Raw genomic sequence first — 27,986 nt, forward strand, 5'->3', positions numbered from 1 at the left:
TATGTGATTAAAATGAAAACAGGCTTCTGTTAATTCTCCAGCAAGACAGGGTCTATTTTCGGGGAAGCACAGTATTATGCTCTCTGGAACATGAATGTTGCAATAGATACTTGTGGCTTAAGTATTGTGTGGGCGGATGACTATATAACTTATCTTTTTCAGCTATTCCTATGATGATCTGGAAGATATTGCTCACTTTGAAGAGTCATCCTTAGGATCAATAACATATACTCTTCCTCCTTTAAGAAACAGATGTTTAATTCAAAAATTTCCCTACTTCCTCCAGAGTCCTGTATCACAAAGATAATAAATCACCAATTTAGTATAACAGGATTGTTTCCTTAGCTCACTGAAGCAGCTTGATCTTGTTCAGTCTCTTGTCTTTGAAAAACTTTTAAAGTACAAAGCACAGAGTATATAGAGACTTCACTGTACATTGTTTATTTCTATTTCAGGCAGAAATGTTACCAACCTGTGATATTCATAGAAACCTATATTTTACATTATAGTCTAATATTTTCTTTATTTTATGAATTGTAAACTTTACTGTTTCTTTATAATTATTGTTTAACTTCAGATTGGAACAACTGTACATTATTTAGTGTAAGCAATGTCTTTTCATTAGTGAAGACAAATGTGGCTTCCAGGCAGGTACTAAATAGGTTCATTGCAATTATTCTTATTTATGAGATATATTCTGGGAGCTAGATTTTATTACAATGCCTGTAATACTGTAAAAAACCTGCACATTGGGCTTACTATGAAGTCCAGTTTTGCATAGCAAAAACTAGGCATCTTACCCATTAAGCATTATCAGAAAACAGTTATTAACAGGGGCTTGATCAGTATTTGCAACCAGTCATTATCAAGGTTACAAATATTGCCCTGAAGACCATAGAAATTAATAGGTTTGTTGTTGTTGTTAGTTGCTAAGTTGTGTCTGACTTATCGCGACCCCATGGACAAAGTTCCTCCAGGCCTTCCTGTCTTCTTCCATCCTCGAGTCCATTTAAGCTCACACCTACTGCTTCAGTGACTCCATCCAGCCATCTCGTTCTCTGTCGTCCCCTTCTTCTTTTGCCCTCAATCTTACCCAGTGAGTCCTTTCTTCTCATTAGGTGGCCAAAGTATTTGAGTTTCATCTTCAGGATCTGGCCTTCTAAACAGTAGTCAGGGTTGATCTCCTCTAGGACTGACCGGTTTGATTGCTTTGCAAAATTAAAAGGATATTTATAGAAATATGGTAGACGCAGTAAAATTATCTGGAAAGTGCCCAATTTACATCAACAAATCTGGATAATGAAACAGTGATCAATAGATTGGAAGAATTTCAATGATTTACCAATATCAAAGAAAGGAGACAAGGGTGTGCAAACTATTGTACTATTTCTTTAATTTCACACATTAACAAAATAGTTCTTAGTTTTACCCAACATAGATTTGACACCTGTATGGAAAAGGAAGATGACAAATATTTAAGCTTAATATTTAAGTTTAAACAATATCAAGGAATAAGAGACATTATTGCTTTGTTGATTACTATATACTGTAGAAAGGCCTTCAACTATGTTTACTATGTCATGTTGTTAAATGGATTTAGGAAAATGGGAATCCCAGAACATCTTACTGTTTCATGAAAAACCTATATGTACGCAGGCCAGGAATCCACAATCTGGCTGAAACATTGTGAAACAAACTGGTTTCAAGATGGCAAGGAGCAAGAGAAGGCTATATATTCTCCCCTATGTATATCGAGGGAACCTGCACATAAGCATGATTTTAAAATTGGAGCAAAACTATTCATAATCTGGATAGTGACAATATTCTAATATTCTAATATTCACTATTCTAATGAGTCACCATGGCTGAACAGGCAGCAACATAAATTTGATAATAAATAAATAAATAAAAAATAGCTGAAAATGCAAATGTCCTGCGGCTTCAGTAATGAAAGGAGAATAGTTTAAAAAAGGGACTAAAATTAAATGTAAACAAAACCAAATAAAATGACAACAGGTAGAGTAACCAGTTTTAGAACCGACAGTGAAGATGTTCAAATAATGGATAGCTTTTGTCTTTTAGAATCAATCAACGGTAAGCAAAGGTCATGTGATCACCTTTTGCGACCTTCTGACAAGTCAATGGGAAGCCAGATTCACTTAATAACCGTGTCACTAGCTTAACAGTCAGTCACTTAACAACTGTGGCAAGAAAGGTTATAAAATCGGTCAAAATTTCCTTAACAAATGTTTCAATTGGCCACAAAAATTTTGGGTTCAATTGTGGTTGTATGTCAAGGACAACCTATATTTCCACTCCAAACATCTGGATGATATCAGGTTAGTGAAAGCTATTACAATACTTTTGAGATACTATAATTTGAGGCAATTTTGAATATTACTTCACATATTTATATTTGAAAAAGTAATATATTGAACCCCATTATATGACTACAGCAAACTGGACATTTTAGAATTTTTTTTTATAAAAAAATCCTGCTTCTGAAAGCCACAGGTGGTTAGATATTTCCAAAACATTATGACAAAATTGCATAGCATATTAATATAAAAGGCTGGTTGAAGATTGGAAATAAGACATTTGATTTGATGTATTAATATAACAACTCAAGATACTCTATGTTAATGCTTGGAGTGGGATAAAGATTGAGGAACAGTTTTCCCCCTCTATATAGTAGGGATTAGATCATGAGTCTGCAGATTATTGTATCATTGTTCATTGGCCTGAGGCAGAAGCAAAAAGCATCCAGGCAGTTTTATTTTTAATGTTACTGAGGAAAAAGATTTGTTGAAGATGGTAACATCATCTCATCTCAGAAATTAGAAGAATTTAAGAAAATGTAGCAGAAATTACGTGCAATAGCTTGTGCCAAAGATATATGTTAGAACACTGATATCCTTTTTAAAAATTCATACCTTATAACCGTGATGGCAAACCTATGGCATGCATGCTGGAAGTGGCATACAAGGCCATCTCTCCAGGCATGCGAGCCGTCACCATTGCTCTTCCAGGTTCCGGCGCGCTGGCTAGCTGGTCTTCATGTGTGAGGGAGTGCCAGAAACTGAAAGAGCAGCTGCTCAGTACACATTCACATCCTGGGAAGATGATCTTCCGTTTTCCAGTGCACACATGCGCGTTGGCCACCTGGTGTTCCGGTTTCTGGCACACATGCATGCATAAAGATCAGCTGGCCAATGCGCATGTGGCAGCTGCTCTTTTGGTTTCTGGCACTCCCATGCGCATGAAGACCAAGTGGCTGGCACCAGAACCTGAAAGTGCAAGGGGAGCAGAGCTACCGTGAGGGGTGAGGGGGCAATGGTGGTTCTCATGCGGCCACTTCGGGCCAGAATGCTGGATCAGCCAGGAGGAAAAGGAGTAGGAGCCACTGTCGGGGAGGCGAGCTGCCCCAGGAGGGCCGGAGGAAACATAGCTTGGAGACACCGCCAAGGGATACGCCAGTTGCATCCCTTTCTGGATCAGGACTCCTTATGCACAGTCACTCACGCCCTCGTCACCTCCTGCCTGGACTACTGCAATGCTCTCTACATGGGGCTCCCCTTGAGGAGCACCCGGAGGCTCCAGCTGGTCCAGAATGCAGCCACGCGGGTTATTATGGGGGCGACATGGCGCTCCCATGTAACACCTCTCCGTGAGCTGCACTGGCTCCCGGTGGTCTTCTGGATGCACTTCAAGGTATTGGTTCTCATCTTTAAAGCGCTCCATGGCTTAGGGCCCGGGTATTTACGAGACCACCTTCTGCCACCAATAACCTCCCACCGGCCAATCCGCTCCCACAGAGAGGGTCTTCTCAGGGTGCCGTCAGCCAAGCAATGTCGACTGATGACCCCCAGGGGGAGAGTCTTCTCTGTGGGGGCATCCACCCTCTGGAACGAGCTACTCCCAGGAATACGACTGATCCCAGACCTCCGTACTTTCCGTCGAGCTTTGAAGACCTTCCTATTTCAGCAAGCCGGGCTGGCTTAAAATTTTAATGGGTTATTTTATGGGCAAAGGGTTTTAAATTTTGGGAAGCCAACTTGATTTAATTCTGTTTTAATTCATCTTAATTTTTATATTGTATGTATTTTAATCTTGGCTGTTCACCACCCTGAGTCCTTCGGGAGAAGGGCGGAATACAAATTTAATTAATTAATTAATTAATTTAATAATAATAATAATAATAATAATAATAATAATAATAATAATAATAATAATAATAATAATAATAATAATAATAATAATAATAATAATATAAGCGGCATGCTGAACCAGCCAGGAAGTGGGAAGGTGCCACCAAGGGATAAGAGGGGGGGGCTGTGCTGGCTTGTTCTCGGTAGTGGACTGGGGGGGGCACTTCATCCTGGCCAGAGTTGGAGCAAAGCTCTCCCACCTGCTGGCCCCCTCAAGCCAAGCCCTGAAAATGACAATGCCCCTTGCCTCTGAGGCTAGGAAGAGGCTCCAGTTTTCTGGCAGGGAGAGGGGGCATTCCCTGCCCAACATTCTCTCCCTGTCCAGAGCTGCAGAACCGGGTCATTGGTAGGGATGTCTTGTCACCCCGACGGGAACCAGGGGGCAGGCAGGGAGGCATGAGGACCCCGAAAGGCAAGGCAGAGCCAGCGCATGCGCACTGGATAGCTGGTCTTTGCATGCGCATGCATGCCGGAAACTGAAAATCATCAGCTTTTCTGGTTTCTGGCATTTGCACGCGCTCCCATTTCGGCACCCGGTGCCAAAAAGGTTTGCCAACAGTGCCTTATAAGCTTGCCATGGGTCAGTGTTTGACTTCTTGAATCTACAAAAATAATGCAAGGTTTGCCTTGCTGAAGCTGTTACCTAGTGAACAACTGAAAAGAAGTTAACCTTTTTTAATGTCAGCTACTGAAAATGGAACAATTCAAGTGACAGACCACTATTTGCAATTAGTGCACTTGAGCTGAAAGAAGTTATATATTTTTAATGTAAAAATAACATTAGAACTCACTGATACTTGGGTCAAGTAGCTTATGTCATCATTTAGTGTTATTGTCTGGCTCATACAAGCAGTGTTTGTTATTAAAAGAGGAAAGCTTGGTTTTCAAACTGAAATTTTGGGATGGGACAAGGTATTTACAGACTGTTGTATTTTCTGACTGTAATGGTTTAAGTGACATTTAGCTGAAAAGCACATTTAATTTGTAGCTGAGAAAATGATTTTGGGGTAGGGCTGTTTCTTTTCTCTAGTTACTGTAAACATTCTTCTTCAAAATGTCCCTAACCAATTCTTAGCTGTATGATAGCTTTACAGAACATTCTATTGCAATTGATCATAAGGAAAACAATGTAAACATAAGAAATCTTAAAGAATCTTTATTGTAGAGGAAAAAGAGAAAAAATATCTTGATCTATAGCATCTACATTTTGGGGATCAGGCATAGAAGCACGGATGACTTTTGTTTCTGACAGTTAAGTGATAGCTGGGTTTTTTAAATGCTTGTTTTATGGCCTTAGAAGATTTATAGGATTGTTGGCTTAGTGGCTTATGGCAGTGGTCTCCAACCTTTGGGCACCAAGGACCAGTTCCATGGATTTTCCACACAGAGGGCTGTGCTTTTGTGTGCTGCCTGTATCTCGCTGGTGGGGTTTCTGTTGTTTGTGCAGACTGGTTGTTAGCATGCACGGACTAATTTATGCTGTAAATTAAAGGTGCTATACAGACACTGGGTTCTAATTTTTGCACACTGTCAAAAACTATAATCCAATATGATCTTTGTAGCCAAAGCATCTTGTGTCATGGATTTGTATTTAGTAAGCTATTTGTTCTATATTATTTTCAAATTGCATGCATACAGAGATATAGACTAAAAAGCAAATACAAAGCAAGTAGTGGGTAGCAGCCCCAGAGGTGCCTGTTGGGACAATTAGCTTAAGTTTTGTAATATATTTCTGACATATTAATCTCTACTGATTTTAAAATAAATATCTTGATATTTAGATGTTAAATGTTTATGTGAAATAATGATTCAAAACTATTGCGTTATACTGACCAAATCAAGAATTAAAATGAATTAAATCATCTTAATTAATATATGTTCTGTGATAGTGTCAGAATTGATCACTTTTATGTACAATGGTCATTTGTTCATTACAGCTAATCTCCGGGTTACGAGCCTTCATTTAGCGCCCCCTAGTGTTTATGAGCAAGTCCCAAAATTACGAATGCTGCAGCACCACAACAGTTGTTCGCTCTTACAAACAGCTGCAGGTCTGCAACATTCACCCTATTCGCCATGCCCCAGCTCCCCACAACTGCTTCTCCCTGCCACGCCAGAATCACTTACCTTACAAGGTCTGACTCCTCTCTATGGCAGTTACTTTGCTTTTGAGGGAGAGGAGAGCTGATGGAAGCTCCTGGGTGCCATAATATTGCGCAAGTTGAGGTATCCAACCTTTTTTGCAGAGACTGGATGCCTGAACTCACGCAAGATCACGGACCGCAGAAACTTTCATTCTTGGTGCAAAAAGTGTTTGCAGTGCCTATCTCCTGCTCCTTCCCCCCAACTCCTTTCCACCACCACCAGGACATTTTTCAACGAGATGGAGACCTGACAGAGACTGGAAGCTTCATGGAGGGATTCACTCCATTTTGAAATGCCCCATAGATGCCTATGAGGCCTTTGAAAACAGAGGAATTCTCTCCATTTTCAAAGGTCTCATAGGTGCCTATTAGTCCTTTGAAAATGGAGGTATTCACTCCCTTTTGAAATGCCCCATAGACACCTATTAGGCCTTTGAAAACAAAGCAAATCCCTCCATTTTCAATGGCCTCATAGCAGTCTATGAGACATTTCAAAACAAAGTGAATACCTCCGTTTTCAAAGGACTCATTGTTGCCTATGGAGTGTTTCAAAATGGAGGGATTTGCTTCGTTTTCAAAGGCCTCATAAGCATCTATGGGAAATTTCAAAACAAAGCAAATCGCTCCATTTTCAAAGGCCTCAGGCATCCATGGGGTGTTTCAAAACAAAGAGAATCCCTCCATTTTCAAAGTCCTCATAGGTGCCCATGGATCGTTTCAAAACGGAGCAAATCCCTCAGTTTTCAAAGGCCCCATTTGCACACAGATGAAGTGTCCAGTCTCCGTCACGTCTCCATCTAGGTGAAAAGTGTCCCAATGGTGGCAGAAAGGAGTTCGGGGAGTGGGGGAGAGGAGTAGGAGACAGGCGCCACAAACACTTTTTGTGCCCAGGAGCTTCCATCGACTCATCTCTCCATCAAAGCGAAAGAAACAATGGCAGAGAGGAGACAGATCTTTGCAAGGTAAGTTAGTCCCACACGACATGGAGTGGGAAACATGAGGTATCTTATTGGGTTGGGGAGGCTTTGGGGGCCTGTTCCATCACTAGACCCCACTACATGGCCTTCCCCACCCTGAGATACCTCATGTGCACTTAAACAACTGTGCATTCACCCATGCATTAAATTAGCGAATGTGTGGGAGAAAGCAGGGAGTGATCTTATTCAAGGTATGAGATTCACTCCCATGAATCCTTGAGGTAAAAATGGAATGGGCAGGCTCCATTACGTTTGTAACTCAAGGACTAACTGTACTACTTTAAGCAAAAGTTATAAACCTTTTTGTAAAAGCTTATACATACGAGAGTTTAGCATAATTTACATATGTTTTTAATCGTGCAATTTCCATGTTATCCTCCCAAAGTGGGAGTTAAAGATCCTTTTATCCATGGAATATAAGATCTGTGGAAAAGCGAATTGGAGGCATATGTGATCTAGCATTCTCTTCCCTCAACAAAGATGAACTACAACAAAGAGTTGCAACTGTTTTCTCTCGTACCATTTCCCAATAATTAATTTATCCAATATGAGATATACAGTGAACACTGAGCCTCTCTTGTGCAATTCCAATGTTTTTAATTAGTTTTCTTCAGTTAAACCCAGTTTGACCCATGGTTAAAAATTATGGGTTTTTATTGTAAATATTATGATTTGGCTGCTTTTAAATTTTGAAAATAAAGTCATACATAGTTATAGTTACAACATCATAAACATGTGAAAATAAAACTTGTTTTTTAGAAAATATGTATCACTCTCCATCCCATATATGTGGGACTCCCTTAACATCTGGTCTGAATACCTAGTGAAAAGCTCGGGTCTTAATGGTCTTACGGGGCTTTCAAATAGTAAATCACTTGGTCTGAGTTAATATCTAATAATACAAATAGGTAACATATAATGTAAATAAAAGTTAAATAAAGAAGAGAATCTATGGAAATTTGCATAATAAATACAAGTCTTAAACAGTCAAAAGTTATCTTATTTCTATTCTGTCAAACAGCATACAAATGCAAATATTTACCAGCAGTTCATATTAGCAATCTGTTGTTCAAATCAGATATAATTTAGTTTTCTTAAGCTGTGAAATATATTTTTTAAAATATTGGGAACATAGCCTAACTTCGAAACTAAGAAGCAGTGATCACTAAAGCTATATTTACAGTCTCATGAATTTCAGAGCGAATGATACTAAATGGCCAAATCATAATACAACAAGGTGCTTTAAACCAGTTCTTATGAATATTTTGTGAGGTAACCAATTTACAAACAAAACAACTACTTACTGCATTTTAAAATTTTTAAAAAAGCAACTTCAGAGTGTTATAACAAGTTTTAAAATCATGCTATTCAAACTTTTGTTCAAAATATCACATAAGGTATTGATATCAATTTCATACTTCAATTTATTGCAAAGATTATTTGCTTAAGAGCCTTAGTTAATATTTCCAAAACTTTCATATATAGAACTTCGGACGTAAACAAGAGTCAGTGGGGTATAATGTTAAGCTGCTGGACTAAGAGTGGAAACACCCAGGAAGCTGCTGGCTGACCTTCAGCTAGTCATTCTCTCATAGCCCTTAACCAGCGTCAGGCTCTGCTACAATCTAGCTGAACAACAAACCCCTTGTTGCATCCCGCATTCATAGGCCTTCCTGTAAGAACCAGGCAAGCACAGTGCAAAAAACAAGCAGACTCTACAATCATGCAGGACAAATGTTAAAAAACACAACAAGAAAACTTCAAATGCAACAATTGATCAGTATCAATGAATCCAAGGAACAAATGTTTAAACTTGAATAAACTAACCAAAAGCAATCAATTGTAACTCAAGCCCTGTTTGAAATTCTACCTAAAAGGGCTAAGCTGTTTCATTGTGATAACATGCCAGAGTATTTTTTTTAAAAAAAAAACACTTTCACTAGCTATTCTTAAAAAGCGTAATAATAACGTAATATAATAATTGGATTCATATATTATAAAATTATATTTCTTGCATATAGTTTTGCAAAATCCTAAAATAATACAGGTAAGCCTATCCATCTTTTTTATTTTCATTTATACAGTAAATTTATATAGCCACTACTCTCATAAATGTGATTCGGGGTAGTGTAAAACAAAACAAACAAGTTAAAAATAAACGTTTCATTATTAAAGAAAATTAGACATTAAAAAAAAAACAAGATTGTCTTGCAGGCTAGCTCTGCCCATTGCAGGTTTTAGATCCTGACTGGCTCAAGGTTGACTCAGCCTTCCATCCTTCTGAGGTCGGTAAAATGAGAGCCCAGATTGTTGGGGGGCAATATGCTGAGTTTAAGTTTAGAGAGGGCTGTAAAACACTATGGAGGGATATATAGGTGCTGTTGTTTTTGCTATTGCTTTCCTGATAAAACTGTTCAAAACTAAGGGATTACAGTCTTGAAAATTCACTTTCGCAAAGAAAAATGGTTAGATTCTCCTTAATTTCATATAGTAACTCATAAACTTGTTTCAAAATACAAATGAACTTTGAAATGAAATACATTTTAATTAAAATTATCTTGCTCCTGATAATCAAATGAAATCTAGACCATCTTTCTATATCTTTTTGTGCCAAAGGTTGCGGTCAAATTGTGTTTACCAATTTAAAAAGCTGTTTAAGAAATGTTATAACAAGGTTTTTTAAAAAATAAATCAGAACACAGCTTAAAGGCTGAAGTCTTGTGACACGAGGTCTGATTTATCCCAGTTGGCTGTGATCATCCAAAATCCACAGCTGTTTGCTCTTTGCTGATTGTTCCTTGCAAATGAGTAAAATGCCTGTCTTTCATTGCCTTTGCATTCAGAAGGATCAGTCACTGATCATAAGAAAGATTTTTCCCATTGCTGAACTATGTACATGGTGACACCATCTCATTTGAATGCTGCTGCTGAATTACTTTTAGCAATGACAACTCTTATCTAACAACAACAGCTAGATATTTAGTAAAGTTTCTCTTAAACATGCATTGCATATTTTCAAAGACACTATTCTACTGTGACAGAACTCTTCCATAGGTTTCTAAAAGTGTTCTTCTGAACAGTCAGCAAACAGAAACACGGTTTTAGCTTTATTAAGGCCATTTGTGTAGACAATTACAATGGTGGATTTACAGTGCACTTGCTCCTTTCTTTGCATTACTCACATGGAGAAATTACATCTGCGAAACATGTATGGCTATGACAATCAGAGGGGAGAATGTAGAATCCTATATGCTTATCATTTTTTATTAAATAAATTATTTTTTCTGCAGTGAAGAGAATTAAGGCTAAAATAGAGACATTCTTATAGGCTGCTTCATACTTGGATGTGTGGTGGGATGGTGTACACATAACTGTATGTGGATGTAGAGAGAAACTGTGAAGGCCAATAAAGAACTATATGTATTATACAATTAATTGATTATACAATTAAAATAGTAGCATTTGTTTTCCTGGAAGATATTTATACAGAGATCTGCATTGTTTTTAAGAAGACAGGTGGAGTTAATTCATATACCAATATACTCTAATTTTATTTCTTAGCTCTTTGAATTCTAAGAAACTCTTCTAATAATGGAAGATGTGCCTTTAATTACATAGACATACTTAATATAGACATAGACATTACGTACTGTTCCGATTAGTTAAAGCAAACTTTCTAATGATTCAAACTTGAGACCTAGGGATTTCATGGAAGTGTCTATGTAATTGTCATGGTGATTACTATATAACACGGGTGTCAAACTCGATCCTGTCACATGACGTATTGTGACATATCGTAACTTTTTTGCCTTTGCGGAGCCGGGATGGGCATGGCCTGCATGTGATGAATCCGGCTTGTGGGCTGCCAGTTTGACAGGCCTGCTCTATAAGATCCAGCATCCCCCTGAGATTTGGAAAGCTCTCAACTGTTGGTTTCTGGAAGGCCAAAACCTAACTTTTCCTTCAGGGGAAAGATACTGGACTGTTAGTAGAACCTGGTGTGGACAAACCTGGTGTGGTGTTGACAAACTATTGTCAAATAGTTTGTAGAGGCCTCAGCGATGATCATGTCACCTCAGGGGGGAATGATGGCCAAAAGTGTTTTACAGACTGTAAAGCACCCTTTTGTGTCAGTCAATACTTCAATCCTTAAATGACCAGTAATAAGTCAAAGATCACCTGTATATTGAACACTATCAAAATGTTTGATTTTAATAGCTTATATTTATCAATTTTTACATTTCAAGAGTATTAGTATTATCATTATTACTGATATAATTAAATACAAAGGGCAATAAAATTACACAGTATATTTACTAAAAGATTAACATTAATATCGGATTTTTTCCTTGTAAGTGAATTTTTTTTTCTTAGATTCAGAATTATTTATATACAAAGTGGAAGAGGAAGAGTCTGTGAAAATAAATTGATCTTGTGATAGTATTGCACATGCTCCTGTAGCCAATCTCAGAATCTTCCATATTATTCATACAATATTAAGTCTTTCATAAACAGGGTAGTTAATGATTCCTCTAGGAGAAAGTGGAATGATTTATTTATACCATATAAAGTAAAAGCTTGATATCAAGATAATAAGCTGGTACAATGTATTAGACTCCATTGATTTTTTTTTTTAAAGCAATGTTTTTAATGGAAGATCTGCTTTCCCCCCTTCTACCTGTGATAGCAATAGCATTTAGACTTATATATCACTTGATAAGTGTTTTACAGCACTCTCTAAGCAGTTTGCAGAGTCAGCATAACAATCCTGTAATAATTTCGGTCCTCATTTTACTAACCTAGGAAGAATGGAAGGCAGAGTCCAGTCAGGACTGAACTCCTGGCAGTGGGCAGAGTTAGCCTGCAATACTGCATTCTAATCTCTGCACCAGCTACCCCCACCACTATGATACTAAGTTATGTCCTGTCTGCATTCTGTTTGCATTGAACTCTGTAGTACATCATCTTCTGGATTTGAAAAATGGATCCATCCATCCGATTTTGATTGAATGAAAATTAATATCTAGTGTGATTTCTTGTTATTAGGTTTCTTAATGCTACTAGGTAGCATTCTTCAAGCTAGACACTGATCAATCCATAATACTAACAATAATGTTGCAAAAACTGACTGAATTGAGGTGGGTGGGAGAGAGACCTTCCTGCTTTTTCTCACCCCTTATTATTTTACAGTTGAATTTACAATCCCTAAGTTTTAGTGATCCAAATAAAAATATAAACAGGTCATGGTTTGTGGATTCTTCCTTAATGTATTATTGTTTTTCTAGGTCTGTTAATGAGGGAAATTACAAAGGCCCTTTTCAATTCTGTGTACTGAAACAAGAGGGCTTATGAGTTTTAGGAGGCTTCTGCAATGTTGCTTTTTAGATGCATAATGTTTTATATAAACAAGTTTGATTGTATAAGCAAGGATGGTATTTATGACATTCATTTTCTAGTATGCAACAGCAGAATATTGGAAACAGCTGTGTACAAAAAGACTTTTGGTTGTTCTAGCTCACTATATTATTTAGACCTTTCCCAGATTTTAGACAAAGGTTTTTACAATTTTATCTTCTGGTGACTGAGCTAAGCCTTTTTGCATAGGAAGCATGCATTTTCCTTCTGAGTTATGAATCACAAAAGAATACAAAAACCAATATTGAAAGATTTGTCCCTATTTTTCAGACTTATTAGATTTCAAACAAAAAAAACTTTCAGTGTAGGTTTCAGTTGAAAAATGAAGTAAGCAAGGCTTATTATCTTATTATGTACAGGTGTCATTGAAAGAACTTGAAGATGGAAGTAATAGCTGAGCTGGGAGATATACACTCCCAGTACAACAGAGGTATATCTCTAACCAGAAACTATTTCACATTATTGCACTAAATAAGGACAGATTTCATAATCACACCAATCCAACCAATCCATTAAGTCTAAAATACCTAGAACCAAATGGGAAATTGTAATTATGTGATAAGATTTGAATTAACAGGAATGAATTTGAGAGTAAATGGTATTAAAAATAGACAAGTTAATGTGAAAGGACTGGTGGAAGAAGTAATCAATATAAGTTCTATTGATTTTAATAGGATCTGCTATAAATTGTGGATCTGTGTTAAATTCCCATTTAAAGCTGTCCAAGCAATTGCCTGTATGGGTTTGTAGTACAGAGACAATAATGAAGATAATTGTAAAGAACTGAGTAAGGGAAGCATAGATGAGTGAAGTAAGGGAGGTGCTTGTTCTGTATTAAATTGAATGGGAACAACATCAGGGAGTAGTTGGAAAAGTTACTTACACTACATTACAACAATTTGCCTAAAAGCAAACTGTTATCTTATTTTAGTATCATAATGATATAGTAGGAACTTAAAATTTGCCTTTTAGGATTCCACATAGTATCTAGTTAAGTAAGTTGCATTATGGAAAATCTAATTTTGGCACAAAAGCATTCCTGTTTAGTTACAGTAGGCTGAGAACTGGGTGTATGATTCTATTTGCATTGGCTTGAGCTCTGCATCTTTTTACCATCTGCTTATCAATGTGCATCTATGTGGTAGTACTTGATTTCATTTTCTTACCCTAAACTTGTTAACTTCTGAAAACCCTTAGTATAAGTTCACTGTCTGCAAGATTTTGTCTTCTTCTAAGGATCCATTTATGTTAGGTTGTCAGTAGCCTTTGTGTTTGAATCTTGGATCTGTTCCACTTCTGCTAAAAGAAAATAATTCCACAATGGGAATGGATAACTTATATTCTTGTTGGTGGACTTCAACTCCAATAATTCTTCACTAGACTGCTGATTTGGCATATTGCTGTTGAAGAGAGGTAAAACACAATGGTATTCTAATGATGAAAATATTGCAATTATAGCAATGTAACAGATATGCAATTAGTAGAGATGAGTAGCACATGAGATACAAGAGTCTTTCTTCCAAAGATAAGGAACTGTTTATTGACTTTCAGGAATAATTTCACATGGATCTCAGTAAATTAAGACAGTCATGTCTTGATTTATATTTACATTTAAATAGGAAGTCTTTTGTGCCAGCTGGTTGCTTGGCAAGGGCAAATGGACTCCTGTGTTCTTTAATTAATAGTTTGAAACATTGCAGAAACTATTCTTTTTAAAGTTGTAGGACTCCTTTAGTAGTCAGACATTTAAATACATGTTATGCTGCAATATGCTGTACTGAAATATTTTGGAGCCTCTATCATAAAGCATTTGTTTGAACTGAGATGCTTTTGAGTATTGCACTTCCTTTCCCACAGTCTTAACTTCCCATTCCACAGCTTCATAATATTTTCCTGCATGGGCTGGGGAAAGCAAAGGAAGCGTAGACCTTTCCTTAAGGGAATGAGAATGAAATTTGCTTCAGTGTACTTTTGTGGCTTATAGCTGTAGCCTCAGGACCTTTGAAACTGCTCAGTTTTACTTCTCCATCCCCCAAGGAGGAATGTCTTCTGATTGTAATCAGACTTAAGGGTGGGACTGGAGCATAAGGTAGGGATAATCTTGAGCAAAGACACTGAAGAGATGTCTGTTTTTCAGTACTCTTCATGTCTGGTTATCTAAAAGTCTTACCCAGTTTTTAAAATACTGTACATTGTTTCAAAAAATTAAATGAAATTGTGAGCAGACTGAGTAGCACAAATAAAGAAGGAAATCCTCTTGTTCTTGGTGAATCCTTTGTCCAATGCTTTCTTGAAAATTGAACAACTCTGTTACATTTCCCCATTCATTGGTGGTAGGATAAGAGAACATGAGTCACTCTTAGTCTTCCTGTCACTTTACTTCCTGCAGTAAAATGAAAGACATAGGAATCACTCTGGGAACTAAATGACCCAGTCAGCAAAGGTTACTTGGGCTGCCTTCCCTATTAGGTTTTCCAGCAAAGAAAAAGAAAAAGAATTTCCCTCTTAAGTCTTGAAAGCTATGGCTGTAGTTGCAGAGACAATTCTCCTATGCCCAATTTACTTATTGGAAATTGCCAAAAATGTCCTTTTGATTCTTTGTTGCCATTTAAAAACTTTTAAAAGCATGAACTTATGTCTACCAAATAAAATGACTGTCTCAGCCTTCCTGATCTGAAAATAATGGCAGCAGTGTACCTTTATGTCCCTAAATTAGAGGAGTCTGATCATACTTAGTTCAGCATCCTGTTTCCTAGACTGGATTGCAAAGAAATCACAAAGCCAATTGTGCTGTTCCGTGCTGTGTTCCATGATTCATATTATTTCTGTTGGCTGTAGAAATACTTTGCAGAGAAATGTAAGGTACAAAATACTTGTTTTTCATAAAAATCACATCTTTTCAAAGAATTGCCTAGGAAATTACATCATCAAAGTTTGAATGCGTAGGTTTACTATCAACATTCGAACAGATATCTTATCTCTGCACTCTGGTCTTTTGCATATTGAAGTCACTATTAAGAGTTCAGAGTAATGAAAAGGTTCAAACTGGTCTAAAGAAATGGACAAAATCACTAGTTTCAGTAAAAAATATTTTTGTTTTTCTGTTTAACATTCAAAGGAAGCAAATTTCACTGGGGGTTCATTAATGTGGATTATTAAATTTTACTTTATAATAAATTTTGAATTGCAGACAATGGGAACTCTTTGTTGGTTTTCCAAGAAATATATTCGGGATGTCCTCATTTATAAGACATATAGGTAGTCCTCAATTTACAACTGTAACTGAGCTCAGAATGAAGGTCATGTTATTAGAGTTGTAAGTCAAGGCATCATATGATGGACCTGGGTTTTGTTGTTTTTTTTGCATTTTTTGCAGTAGTTGTTAAGTAAACACTGTGGTCATTAAGCAAACACTGTGGTTATTAAGCAAATCAGTTTTCTCTAACGGGAAATTTTTGTCAGAAACTGGAAATATATTCTGGAAATTGGCCAAAAAAATCCACATGCACACAAATCATGGTCAGGTGATCACAAGACACTAAAACAGCCATAAAGACAAGCTAAGTGTCTAAAATGTAGTCACAGGACTGCAGATGTATGTGTGTGTGTGGCTGCTGTAACTTAGAAACTGGGTTATAAAAGCTTTTGGGAATCTGTCATAACTTAAAACATTTGTTAAGTGACCGGTCATAAATTGAGTAATGTATATGTGTAAACTCACACTTTACTTTTAGATTGTTGGGGTGATAAAGCTGTATACTGAGACTTTAATGTGTTCTTTTGAACCAAAAGCATTGACAGATTGAAGAAGATTGTGGACTGGGAAGTTAAGAAAGACTGACACTTCTGATGCTTGTCTTCAGACTCATAGTAAACAATGTGGCTGAGAACTGATTACTGTGGATTAGAAGATAGGGTCACCGATGACTGTCTTTATTAACAATCGTTAGGTTGGTGTCACTTATCAGTCACCTTTGTGAGAATCACAGGATCTTGATGCTTTTGTCCAGCTCTGCTCCCTATATGTGTGTGGAGCATCATGACATGCATGCAAGAAGAGTGCACCAGAATGACAGTACGCTCCCTCCACTTGCAGACACCACAGGCTGCCTTGTTTTCCCAAAAAATAATTGACTAAAGGCTGTACACTATACAAATGTTTACCTATAATTGTTTACTTACAAATGTTTACCAACAATACCAACAAGGCAAAATGTTGAATTATTTTTATGTTTAAATCTACATTTTTTTTGCTCGTTATAAACATTTTGAATGAAATAGATATTCTGTGAAACAATGAGTTGCAAGCAATTTGATATTAATCTTCTAATTAGTAATGTGAAGTGTAAAAATTCTTTCTATTCTTTATTAGGGTCGACATGTCAAGACAGGTCAGTTGGCAGCTATTAAAGTCATGGATGTTACTGAGGTAAGTTTTGAATTAAGACTTCTTCTTTTTTAAAGAATAATGTGAGAATTGCCTTGGCTCTGAACTTCATGATGAGAACTCTTTATTCAAAGTCATGTGTATAGATATTTGGACTGGTGCCAATGTGAAATACGCACCAATCTGAGAATAAATGTACGTCCTTTTTTAGGTTGAAAAGGAAATGGACCTAATAAAGGTCTCAAAGGCCCAAATTCAGAACATCTGCTAAAATATCGAGCAGATTGTTGGTATATTTCAACAATGTAAAGCAGGAGTTATAATGGACTCAGGGGGATTTATTGTGGAGCGTTATATGAGAATGGGGAGGAATTAACATAGCCAGAGAGACGAAAGTATACATCTGTTATTGAACCATGATCTTTCATAGTATCAGTTAAAAGCTCTGGAAATCAGTTTTTAATTTCAGCAGTATTTTAAACATTAGAAAACAGAAAGGTTTATCTAGGAATGATATATCTATAGTTATTATAGACTTATATATTCGTCAACAGTGTTTTGTTAACACAGTAGTCTGCAAAATGTTTGAATTCGAACAGCTTATTTCTTCCAAACCTATTTGGTACATCTAATTCAACCTGAACCGTCTTTGTTCAATTGGCAGAATAGTTAAGTTAACTAAATACAGCACTTCCTGGGATCTCATGTTCATTTCATAACTTTAATCTGAACACTTATTTTAGTCTTGACCTATATTTTTTTAAAAAAACATTTGGGTTGACAAATTGATTTGCTCTACCAGCTAATTTGTAAATGAACAGCTTAGTCGATCATTGTGAAATTCCTATATTGTGAGATAGTAGTCTTGAAGGAGCTATATGAAAGCTACACAGAGCCACACAAAGAGACTTTGTACACACAAATTTTGTTTAAACTCTGCAATAATCCACTTGAAAAAGAAACATCATTAAAAGACACTGAAAATAAATAGTTTGCTTTAACAAAATAAAATAACTTACGTTGAACTATGTTATAAAGTTTTTTTAAAAATTAGTCTTGCTTTGAAGATTAGGGAAGGAGCATTCTGATAAGAAAATTCCTCATTTCCATCTTACAACTTCAGATAAAGAGATATGATGATTTTACCTAGATTTGTGTTAGTGGGCTAACTAACAGGAAAAGATCTTAATCTTACAATAATTTAGAACAGTGTATTCTCATATTCTATCTTAAGTATGATTGGATTCAACGATTTCTTTTCTCCAATAGGAATTTTTATTCTTCCATTCACAAAAAGGAAAATCTTAATTTAAAAAATGCTGATATGTATACATAGTACCAAAATAAAATAAAAAGCTCAGAGATAGCAGTAAAAAACCTGAAGATTTTGTGATTTAAAAAAAATTCTATAGAATACCTTTCTTCAAAAATCTAGGAATAGTTGTAAAGTAATCATTACAATTGTACAACACATGAAATATTTTGTGTTATTTTGTTCAATTATTCAATAGCAAGTGAAGGGCTTTGTAATTAAATTAATGTATTTTGGGGAAAAATACTTCCTGCAAGTCACCTTTTAAATCTCAAAAAATGCAACATGATTAAAATACAAATTATTCATGGTGCTTCATCATTAAGCTGACTTAATGTTATGAAGAAATGACTCTGTTATGAAGAAATAATTTATATTTGCCTGAGATATAAATATGAACTTTATGTCATCAAGTTTGCAAAAGACCATATGAATGATATCTATGTCACACCAGTGAGTTGCATTATAATAAATTTAAGGGCATTATGATAATACTCAATACATTTTCCCCAAAATTTATATTTGAATGTTAATATAGTGCTTTTTTGTGCTTTTGAAATTTGTAAAACTCATTTTACAATGGACTTAGTGAAATTGGATCTGTTTGAAATTTCTAGTGATATTTGTCAGCTGTGTGACAATAACATTGTGATTTTGTTTTATAATTTAAGACAATATTTCTGATTTAGAAATATGGCCTTGTTTTGTTTTACTTCTAATAGCATAAAAACACGTAGAAATATTGTTTCAGTTTCCATTGTCATAGCACAGGGGTGAGCAACTCTGGCTCTTTTACAACCTGTGGACTTCAACTCCCAGCCCAGCAGCTTGGCTGTCTCAGGAATTCTGGGAAGTCCACAGGTTGTAAAAGGGCCACAGTTGCCCACTCCTGTCATAGCAGATAGATATTTGCAACATGGGTGATGTATTGAGAAATGAATAACACTGGATTACAGAAAGTTTGCCCCTTCCTACGAAAGTTGGGGAAACGTATTTATTGAATAAATGTGTATATTGATTCATAAGTAGCTCCCTAATATCTGTACAATGACTTAAAAGATTTGTTAGAGGACAGCTTTCAATATGCCCATTCATCAAGTCCAACTGAATTCTTGAGAGTGACAGCCAAACACATCTGGAATTGGAAAACATTCTTATAGTAGGGATGTGTATCTGTATGTAAAAAATAGAGGCATAATGCCAAGAGCTTTGTAATGTGATCCTGCAATAATGAGGGAGGCTAAGTTATCCCTAGTATTGTTGTCTAAGTTTCCTTTCTTTTGTTTCCAATCTAGTAAGTACTTCTAAGTAAATAATCACCAAATGCTATAATTGCTTAGTTGAAAAGGATACACTGAATTATTTTCATTAACATGCTGTTTCTCGTCCTAGTTCTTCTTCTTATTCAGTCAGTTGTCCTGAAGTGAGCTTTGTTTAGATGAAATCATCAAGAAGGCATGTCCTTTTATTTCATCTATGGATAATGCTGACATCTGACGTATTGCATGAACCATTTTTGGTCATTTTGCCACCCCTTCCATATTTTATTAATTTTGTTGTAACTTTATGTTTTATGATCATTTTGGCTGAACAGGCTTGTAATTATATTACATTAATGTTATTTTAAATGAAGGATTTTTTTTCAATACATCAATTGGGAATACCTAAATCTGAACCTAATAATTTTTGTTTCTTATTGAGAATGAGAATTAGAACATGTGAAGACTTTGGTATTTATCATTATTAAAGATTCATACAATGGCAAGTAAATGAAATCATGTAGGCTTTATAATGTGTATTGTATGACACACTGCATATTTATTCATAAAATTGAAAATACTGTTTTATTTCAAAGCCCAAACAAACCACCATGTTCCAGAAATTGTGCTAAACTCTGTCAGGTCAACCATTGCAAGTGGTCATCCACTTATGATTGTAATTAAACCTGGTGATTATGGTCATAAGTCATGACAGTATAAAGCAGGTCATCCTGTGACTGGATTCGATTTTACAACCTTTTTTTGCAGCAGTCATTAAGCAAATACCACAGTTATTAAGCAAACCCATTATATGTGTGGGGGGGGAGGGTTCTGTAAATGGGAAGTAGATGCTGGTTCCCATAATAAATCATGTTTGTGTGACTGAAGGGCACAGCAAAAACACCGTAAATGTGGGCCAGTTGCCGAGGGCCCAGAAAATAGTCATGTGATAATATATGAAGAGGCAGATATAATAACTTGGAACCGGGTCATAAGTAGGTTTTTTTTGGGGGGGGGGTGTCTATCATAGCTTTAAATGGTTGCTAAGTTACCAGTCACAAAACAAGGTCTACCTGTATTTGCCATAACTGGAACATTTTGGTTGTTCAGGTTTCAATTGAAACAAAACAGAAGAAGCCAATAAGCAAGGGTGGTTTACATCTTCCCAGCTTCTTCACAACTCACAGTACAGTATAACTCACTGTTGAAATGGTCTTCAATCTTTCCTTTTCTCTCTCTTAGTAAACACCTACATAATATATCCCACTGATGCCTGGCCTGGGATATCAGAATGGAAGGCATTGAGAAGATTGGGAAGCAATTGGCCATGGATATGGCACAGTTGACGAAAAGCAAGGACAGTGTCCTCAATGACATTAGTCATTTTTGCTGGAACAGCCATTTTATGTAGTGTTATAGGCCACTACAAAGATGTTTTGTTCCATGCATGGATCAGAATACTTTAAACATGCATGGTTTGGTTTGGACATAGCAATTGGATACTCTGTGTACAGAATAGTTTATGAGCAGAACATGTTATCTATTCTAGTAAATTAATCAAACTTGATGAATTGGTGATAAATGATAGGAATGAAAAAGGCAGTATCTTATTCAAACCAGATTGAGTGCCCTTGCCACAAAATGATTTCTGGCAGATATTCATATTTGTGGAGCAACAGAGAACTGTGGTAGTGAATATTTTTAAAACTTTGTTAAGCTTCTGTCTGAAATGTTTACAATATGTCTTTTTAAAACCAAGTCTCATATTGTGAAAAATGGCATATTCTTTTTTGAAAGTAAAAGTTTTTGGAAATCTCAGGTCTACTTCTGTTCAGAAATCCAGAATGCAGTTCTGATTTCCATGCAGTTAATTAGGACTCCTGATAAAAATATAGTGACACTGATCACTATAAGCTCAGCATATATATAGGTAGTCCTTTCTGGTCCATAATTGGGAACAGCAACTCCATCACTAAGTGGCACAGGTATAAAATGAAACATCATGTGACTGTCTGACTTACATCAGCTCCAGCTGCAATTGTTGAGCCAATCATGATGTTGAGGCTCATCAAGGATGAGCCAAGGTAGCTCAGTGGTTAGAGTGCAGTACTGCAGCTACTTCAGCTGACTGCTAGTTCAGCAGATCAGCGGATCAAATCTCACCAGCTCAAAGTTGACTCAGCCTTCCATCCTTCCGAGATGGGTAAAATGAGGACCCAGATTGTTGGGGGCAATATGCTATTTAGTATACTGTCTTTGGTGTAAGCCGCCCAGAGTCCTCGGAGAGTGGGCGGCATAGAAATATGAATAATAAAAAAATAAATAAAATAAAAATCACCGTGGTTGTTCAGTATGATGTTACGTGACCATGACTTGCAATTTCCCACCAGCTTCCCAAATAACTTTGTCAGAAGCTGGCTGTGAAGATCACAAATGTTGATCACATGACCTCACAACACTATGACTAACATAAATATGTGCTGGTTACAAAGCAACTGAACTGTGATTGTGTGACCATGGGACACTGTGAAGGCTGTATATTCAAGTTCTGGCCGTAAATCTCTTTTTTTCAGGACTGTCATAACTTTGAACAGTCTCTTTGAACAAGCAGTTGGTAAGCTAGGGCTACTTGTATTTCTATCACATAAATATTAATTTGCGTATTTTTTGCTTAGTAGTTGACAATTTTAATATTCTATATAACATTATGAAATGTTTGATTGAAAATATAAACTTCTGGTCACCCTTTTTAATCGACGATCCCATTATGTTTTTTGTCAATTGTTGTCAATTGTACCAACAATATCAATTGTTTCTAAATATAAATCAGACCTTTTTTATCTATGAAAATAAGATTTTAGATATTCATGTTTTTGAAAAATGAGTTTTGAGCATGTATAAAGTATGTTTTTTCAAGGTCTCATCTCGAGTTTTCATATTGCTAGATGTTAGTCTGGAACAGACAGAGCTGCACACATGTATATCATACACCATAAAAATATAACATAAAACAGGACATAACATGTCTAAACACACAGATCACGAAAGTAATCATATGTATACCATATCATATAACTTATTAAAAATCCTTCTGAAGGTCATTTATGGAAAACTGTGTAACTCCCTGTCTCAGTGACTGTGCAATTCTTGCATAAAGTTTCAAATGCTGATCTTAAGGTTTAAGTAGGCACAAAAATGTACTATAGGTAATATGTTCCTTTGGATTGTCTAAACTGTTTTTTTGGTGGAAGATATTTAACTAAAATTATCAGTCATTTCAATTTTCCATAGACCTTAAAAATAGGAGCATTATTGTAAATAAGTATTTCAGTAAGAATACTGTGATGTTATGGCATCTTGACCATTTGGCTAGGATCAAGTATAGGGTAAGAGTGATGTTTATTCTTTGCACAAACTTATGGTAGGGGTGGAGAGAAGTCCATTTTTCTATCCTAAATAAAAAGCCTCTTATTCTTCAGATAAAATCATTCTTCTTACCGTTAATTTCTTATATTTTCATTTCTAATTAGCACAGTTACATACTGTGTGGTGATTGGCATCTTTTAAATTAGCTCCAAAATATATGTAATAGAACTAGGTAAACAACGTGTGGAAGGCTGTAATCTTACTATGAAGCTCATGCTGTATTCAACTCATTAATCTTGAAATTGTCATAATGCTTTGAATAAATGCTTAATACTTATTGCTCTTGAATGATGAAGTTCACAGAGCTACATTTTGCAAACTGTAACCTCAGCTGAAATCCCTTAATCTCTCTCAGCTGCTGCTGTCTGTTCTGAGCGGCCTTACAGATGAAAAGAGGTCTTTGATAGCTTTCTGTCAAGGTCCAAGGGATGCTGAATCAGGGCAGCATCTAGCCATTAATGCGCAACTATGGATCACAGCAGTAGTGATACAGTTACTTTTTGTAAGTCAGCTCTGGAAATGTATTTACTGTATATAACTTCCCTGCCTTCCATGTGCTTTTAAGAGTCTTTTGTTTTCAGAGGTAAAGCTAAGCTCATGAACTAAGTTCAGAGTACTAAATTTTGGCTTAAAGGAGACGGAAGAGGACAATTTAACTCTGGAATAAATGAAAGAATTATTTTCCCTTGATACTTTGCATTAATTATTTAATTTCATCTTAATTATTTTAAACTAAACACATTTGCTTTCAGAGGTATTAATCATACCAAAATATTTTGATAATGTTCCAGTTAACCTTTACAGCTTTCTAAAATGTAGTTGCTCCAGATGCTTAGGGTCAGTGATGCAGATTATTAAAATAACTGAGTAGAAAGGTAAAATAAATAACATAATGACATTTTTTAGGATGTTATCCTGTCCTTCGTTTTCCTTCTCCCTGGCAACTTCTCTGTATATTTAAGAGGAGAAGGAAATTCCTGTTGACTGTCAGATTTAAACTGTTCTTTAGTCCTTTAGTCCTGCATTCAGAGTTGTGTTTGTTTTGAGCCAAGATGCCTTGGAACATCGTGGTTGAAATGGCAAGAGGTAGCGTTTCCCCCCTTCTTTAAATAAGTCCAACACTTTGCTTTTATGTAGAAGCTGTAGCCATGGCAACCTATGCATGGAAGCACAAAAAGGCTACTTTTAGAACTTTAAGCTGTCACCTCTTTCCAATAATAATTTTCTTGAATGAGTGTTGTGTATCTTAACCCATGCTACTCACTACTCCTAAGGAAATGTAGAAATTAACAACTTTAAAAAGTTTATGGGTGTGATTATTCCAAATTTTAAATTTGTAATAAAAAATCAGTTTAGGAAAAGAGATGGACATACTTGTCTGGTTTTACAGGAAAATCTTTTCAATGATTGAGGCAAATAACTTTTTAGATGCAGACGTATGTTTGCTTAGCTTTTGGGTGGAATAGCACTGCAAAGTAAGCAGAGATAAGGCAAAAACAAATCATGACTGCTTAGGTACTTTATATATTTGTCCTTCTGTCACATTAAAATTTGCATCTGTCTTGCATGCTCTAGTGTAGAATATCATTTACTGTACATAGTATTTTAGAATAGAATAACAGAGTTGGAAGGAGCCTTGGTGGTCTTCTAGTCCAACCCCCTGCTCAGGCAGGAGACCCTATACTATTTCAGACAAATGGTTTTCCAATCTCTTCTTAAAACTTCCAGTGTTGGAGCATTCACAACTCCTGGAGGCAAGTTGTTCCACTGATTAATTGTTTGAACTGTCAGGAAATTTATTATTAGTTCTAGGTTGCTTCTCTCCTTGATTAGTTCCACCCATTGCTTCTTGTCCTACCCTCAGGTGCTTTGGAGAATAATTTGACTCCCTCTTCTTGTGGCAACCCTGAGATATTGGAACATTGCTATCATGTCACCTCTAGTCCTTCTTTTCATTAAACTAGACATACCCGATTCCAGCAACCGTTCTTTTTATGTTTTAGCCTCCAGTCTTCTAATCATCTTTGTTACTCTTTTCTGCACTCTTTCTAGAGTCTCAACATCTTTTTTACATCGTGGTGATCAAAATTAGATGCAGTATTCCAAGGCATTATAAATTGGTATGAACACTTTACATGATCTTGATTCTATCCCTCTTTAATGCAGCCTAGAACTGTGTTGGCTTTTTTGGCAGCTGCAGCACATTGCTGGCTCATATTTAAGTGATTGTCAACTAGGACTCCAAGACCCCTCTTGCACTAGATATAAAACAGATTTTATATCTCTTATTTAGTATTCATTGTGTGGTACACATTATTAATATTTGTATTAATATATTCAGCATGCACATCCATCTTGCTGTTGTCTTCTGCGGTAAAGGCCTTATGCAGAATTAGAAAAGACATTGAGCCAATATTAACTGGATTCTTGGTTATCAATTGCTGTTGGAGAAGACTCCTGGAAATACCCTGGACAGCCAAGAAAAATAAACTAATGGATCATCAAATGTATCCATCCGGAATTCTCACTCAAGGCACAAATAACCAGCCTCAAATTATCCTATTTCAGACACATTAGGTGAAGATTTAGCTGTGAATGTGAAAGAAAAGAAGAGGACAACTGGTGTATGAGCTTATCTACAGAGCTGATGAATGTGTAGTTGGAAGACATGAAAGACCATGCCAGGAACAGATTGTCATGGAGAAACTATATGTGGTTTCTCAGTTGATACTGACTTGGTGACAAAATCCACTTTGAAACTGTTTGTGGAAGGGAAGAAAGAATATCAGGAGGACATACATGTAGATTTATAATCTCCAACTGTAGGAGACACAATAGTATGATCCCACCAATTCTCTGTAGTTGAAGACTTGGCATTGTATGATAGTGTAAGGTAGACAAGTTGCAAATATAGGAATTTAGCTTATTGGAATCTGGATGAGACATAAAATAACCATGTCTCCTAGATGCTAGAATCAAATGTCTACAAAGTACTTCTTGCTTTGTATAGTATTGCAAGCAATGAAATGGTAATAAAGGTGGCTTGAACAACTATGGCACAACTGGATAGATGCAGTGAATCCTAGTATGGGCACCATTATAAAATCCATGGCATTGAAGGAAAAGAAAGGACATGGATTTTCTACTTAATTGCTTCTGTTGAAACTTCCCAAAGGAACTTTTCAGAGCTGAGCCAGTAATGTCAGCCTTCTTACTCCAACTAGACTTGTGAGCTTTTTGCAAATACAGTTGCTTGGAAGCAGATATAACTCTTAGTTCTGTTCATGCAACTACTTGCCTGTTAACTTATAAGGCTGTCTAAACATTCTGCCCTGCCAGTGATTATTTAGATCATTAGTATTTTTCTTTTCTTAATCAAATACCTTGCTAACTTAGATTCAGTTTTTTCATGAAGGCAGACTTACTGATCAACTAGATAGGAACGAGACAGGAAAGTGAATACAGGTAGTCCTCGACTTACCACCACAATTTCTGTTGCCAAGTGAAACAATTGTTAAGTGGGCTTGCCCCATTTTACGACCTTTCTTGCCACAGTTGTTGATCATTGTAGTGGTTAAATTAGTCAAATTGTTGCTAAGTGAATCTGACTTTCCCATTGACTTGGGTTGTCAGAAAATTGAAAAAGAGGGTCACATGACCCTGGGCGACTGCACTTGCCATAAATATGAGTCAATTGCCAAGCATCTGAATTTTGATTACATGAACATGGGGACGTTACAATGGTCATGTGAAAACTGGTCATAAGTCACTTTTTTCAGTGCCTTTGTAACTTTGAACGGTCACTAAACGAACTGTTGTAAGTCAAGGACTACATGTACTGATATTCCTGGTTTTCTTGATTACCCTTAGGCAAAGTACATTGTTTCAGTACTTAAGAGAGCTGTTCTTTCCTATTCCTCAGTTCAAGCTGGAAGTGAAACTGGGAGATATATGCTTGTCCCATCACAAAGTGTCCCAAGGATGGATGAATAGTGTCATGCAATGTTTTATCTCCTGTGTTATTTAAAGTCTATATGAAGTTGTTGTCAAGGTTTACAGCTGCCTTGGAAGATAGTTGTCATTAGCAGGCTGATGAGGTTCAGTACTAACAGTTTACTGCACATCTTTGTTTACATGTCTCCAGATTCCTAATAGCTGAATATTCAGGCAAGATGGAGCTCTTACCAGTTCTGGAAATGGATTGAAGAATTCAGAAATATAATATAAATAATGATTCTTCCTTTTAAGGAATGAGTCTATAATTCAGGAATTCGCCACCATCCACCACCGACATTGATTGGGTAGAATATCAGATAAGTGATGAGAAGGTTAGCTTATCTCTGCTTTTGCTGATAAAGCAGGCATATCCATATATTAAATGACCAGCTATATACTCACTACTTCTAGCAGCTCTCCAGATTATGACTCATTACATAACTCCAGGTCTTAGTCAATAGCTACCAATAGTTTCAGATCTAAAATGGCCTCTCAGTGAGCCTTCTGTTCTTTGCTGTTCCCCATCCCTCTCCCTGTTTTTCAGTGAATGAGCCGATTTGAACGGGCCAGTTTTGTTTTAATAGAATAGCAAATCACAAAGTCCAGTTGTATTGCACAGAATACAGTAGTCAAAGCAGTTGACTACAGTTGCCCCTCTGTTCAAAGTACAGTACAAAACAGCATACTATTGTTCCATACTGGAAATGAAATTCAGTTTTGTTTCAAGAAGAGGCCACTCAAAGTTGTTGCATTCAAGCGATTTTTCATAGTCCTGTTTATTTGATATTTTCACCTCTCTGAAGTCTACAATTTATTTATACTTGCTGGATATATCAGCAAATTACATCCAAACTGTAATCCT

The 27,986-nt window shown here is 36.3% G+C and overlaps 1 protein-coding gene across 4 annotated transcripts in view; it reads left to right on the forward strand.

Annotated features, from left to right (window-relative positions):
* MAP4K4 (mitogen-activated protein kinase kinase kinase kinase 4) overlaps positions 1–27,986 on the forward strand; it is a 147,622-nt gene that overhangs the window by 47,268 nt on the left and 72,368 nt on the right. For all 4 annotated transcript variants that reach the window (XM_034419942.3, XM_034419978.3, XM_034419989.3 and 1 more), the window contains exon 3: positions 17,117–17,173. In XM_034419942.3, the coding sequence (XP_034275833.1) occupies positions 17,117–17,173 (57 nt within the window). The remainder of the gene's footprint in view (positions 1–17,116; positions 17,174–27,986) is intronic.

The sequence above is a fragment of the Pantherophis guttatus genome, chromosome 5, assembly GCF_059756535.1.
Source record: "Pantherophis guttatus breed Tessera chromosome 5, ASM5975653v1, whole genome shotgun sequence".
In the NCBI taxonomy this organism is placed as follows: Eukaryota; Metazoa; Chordata; class Lepidosauria; order Squamata; family Colubridae; genus Pantherophis; species Pantherophis guttatus.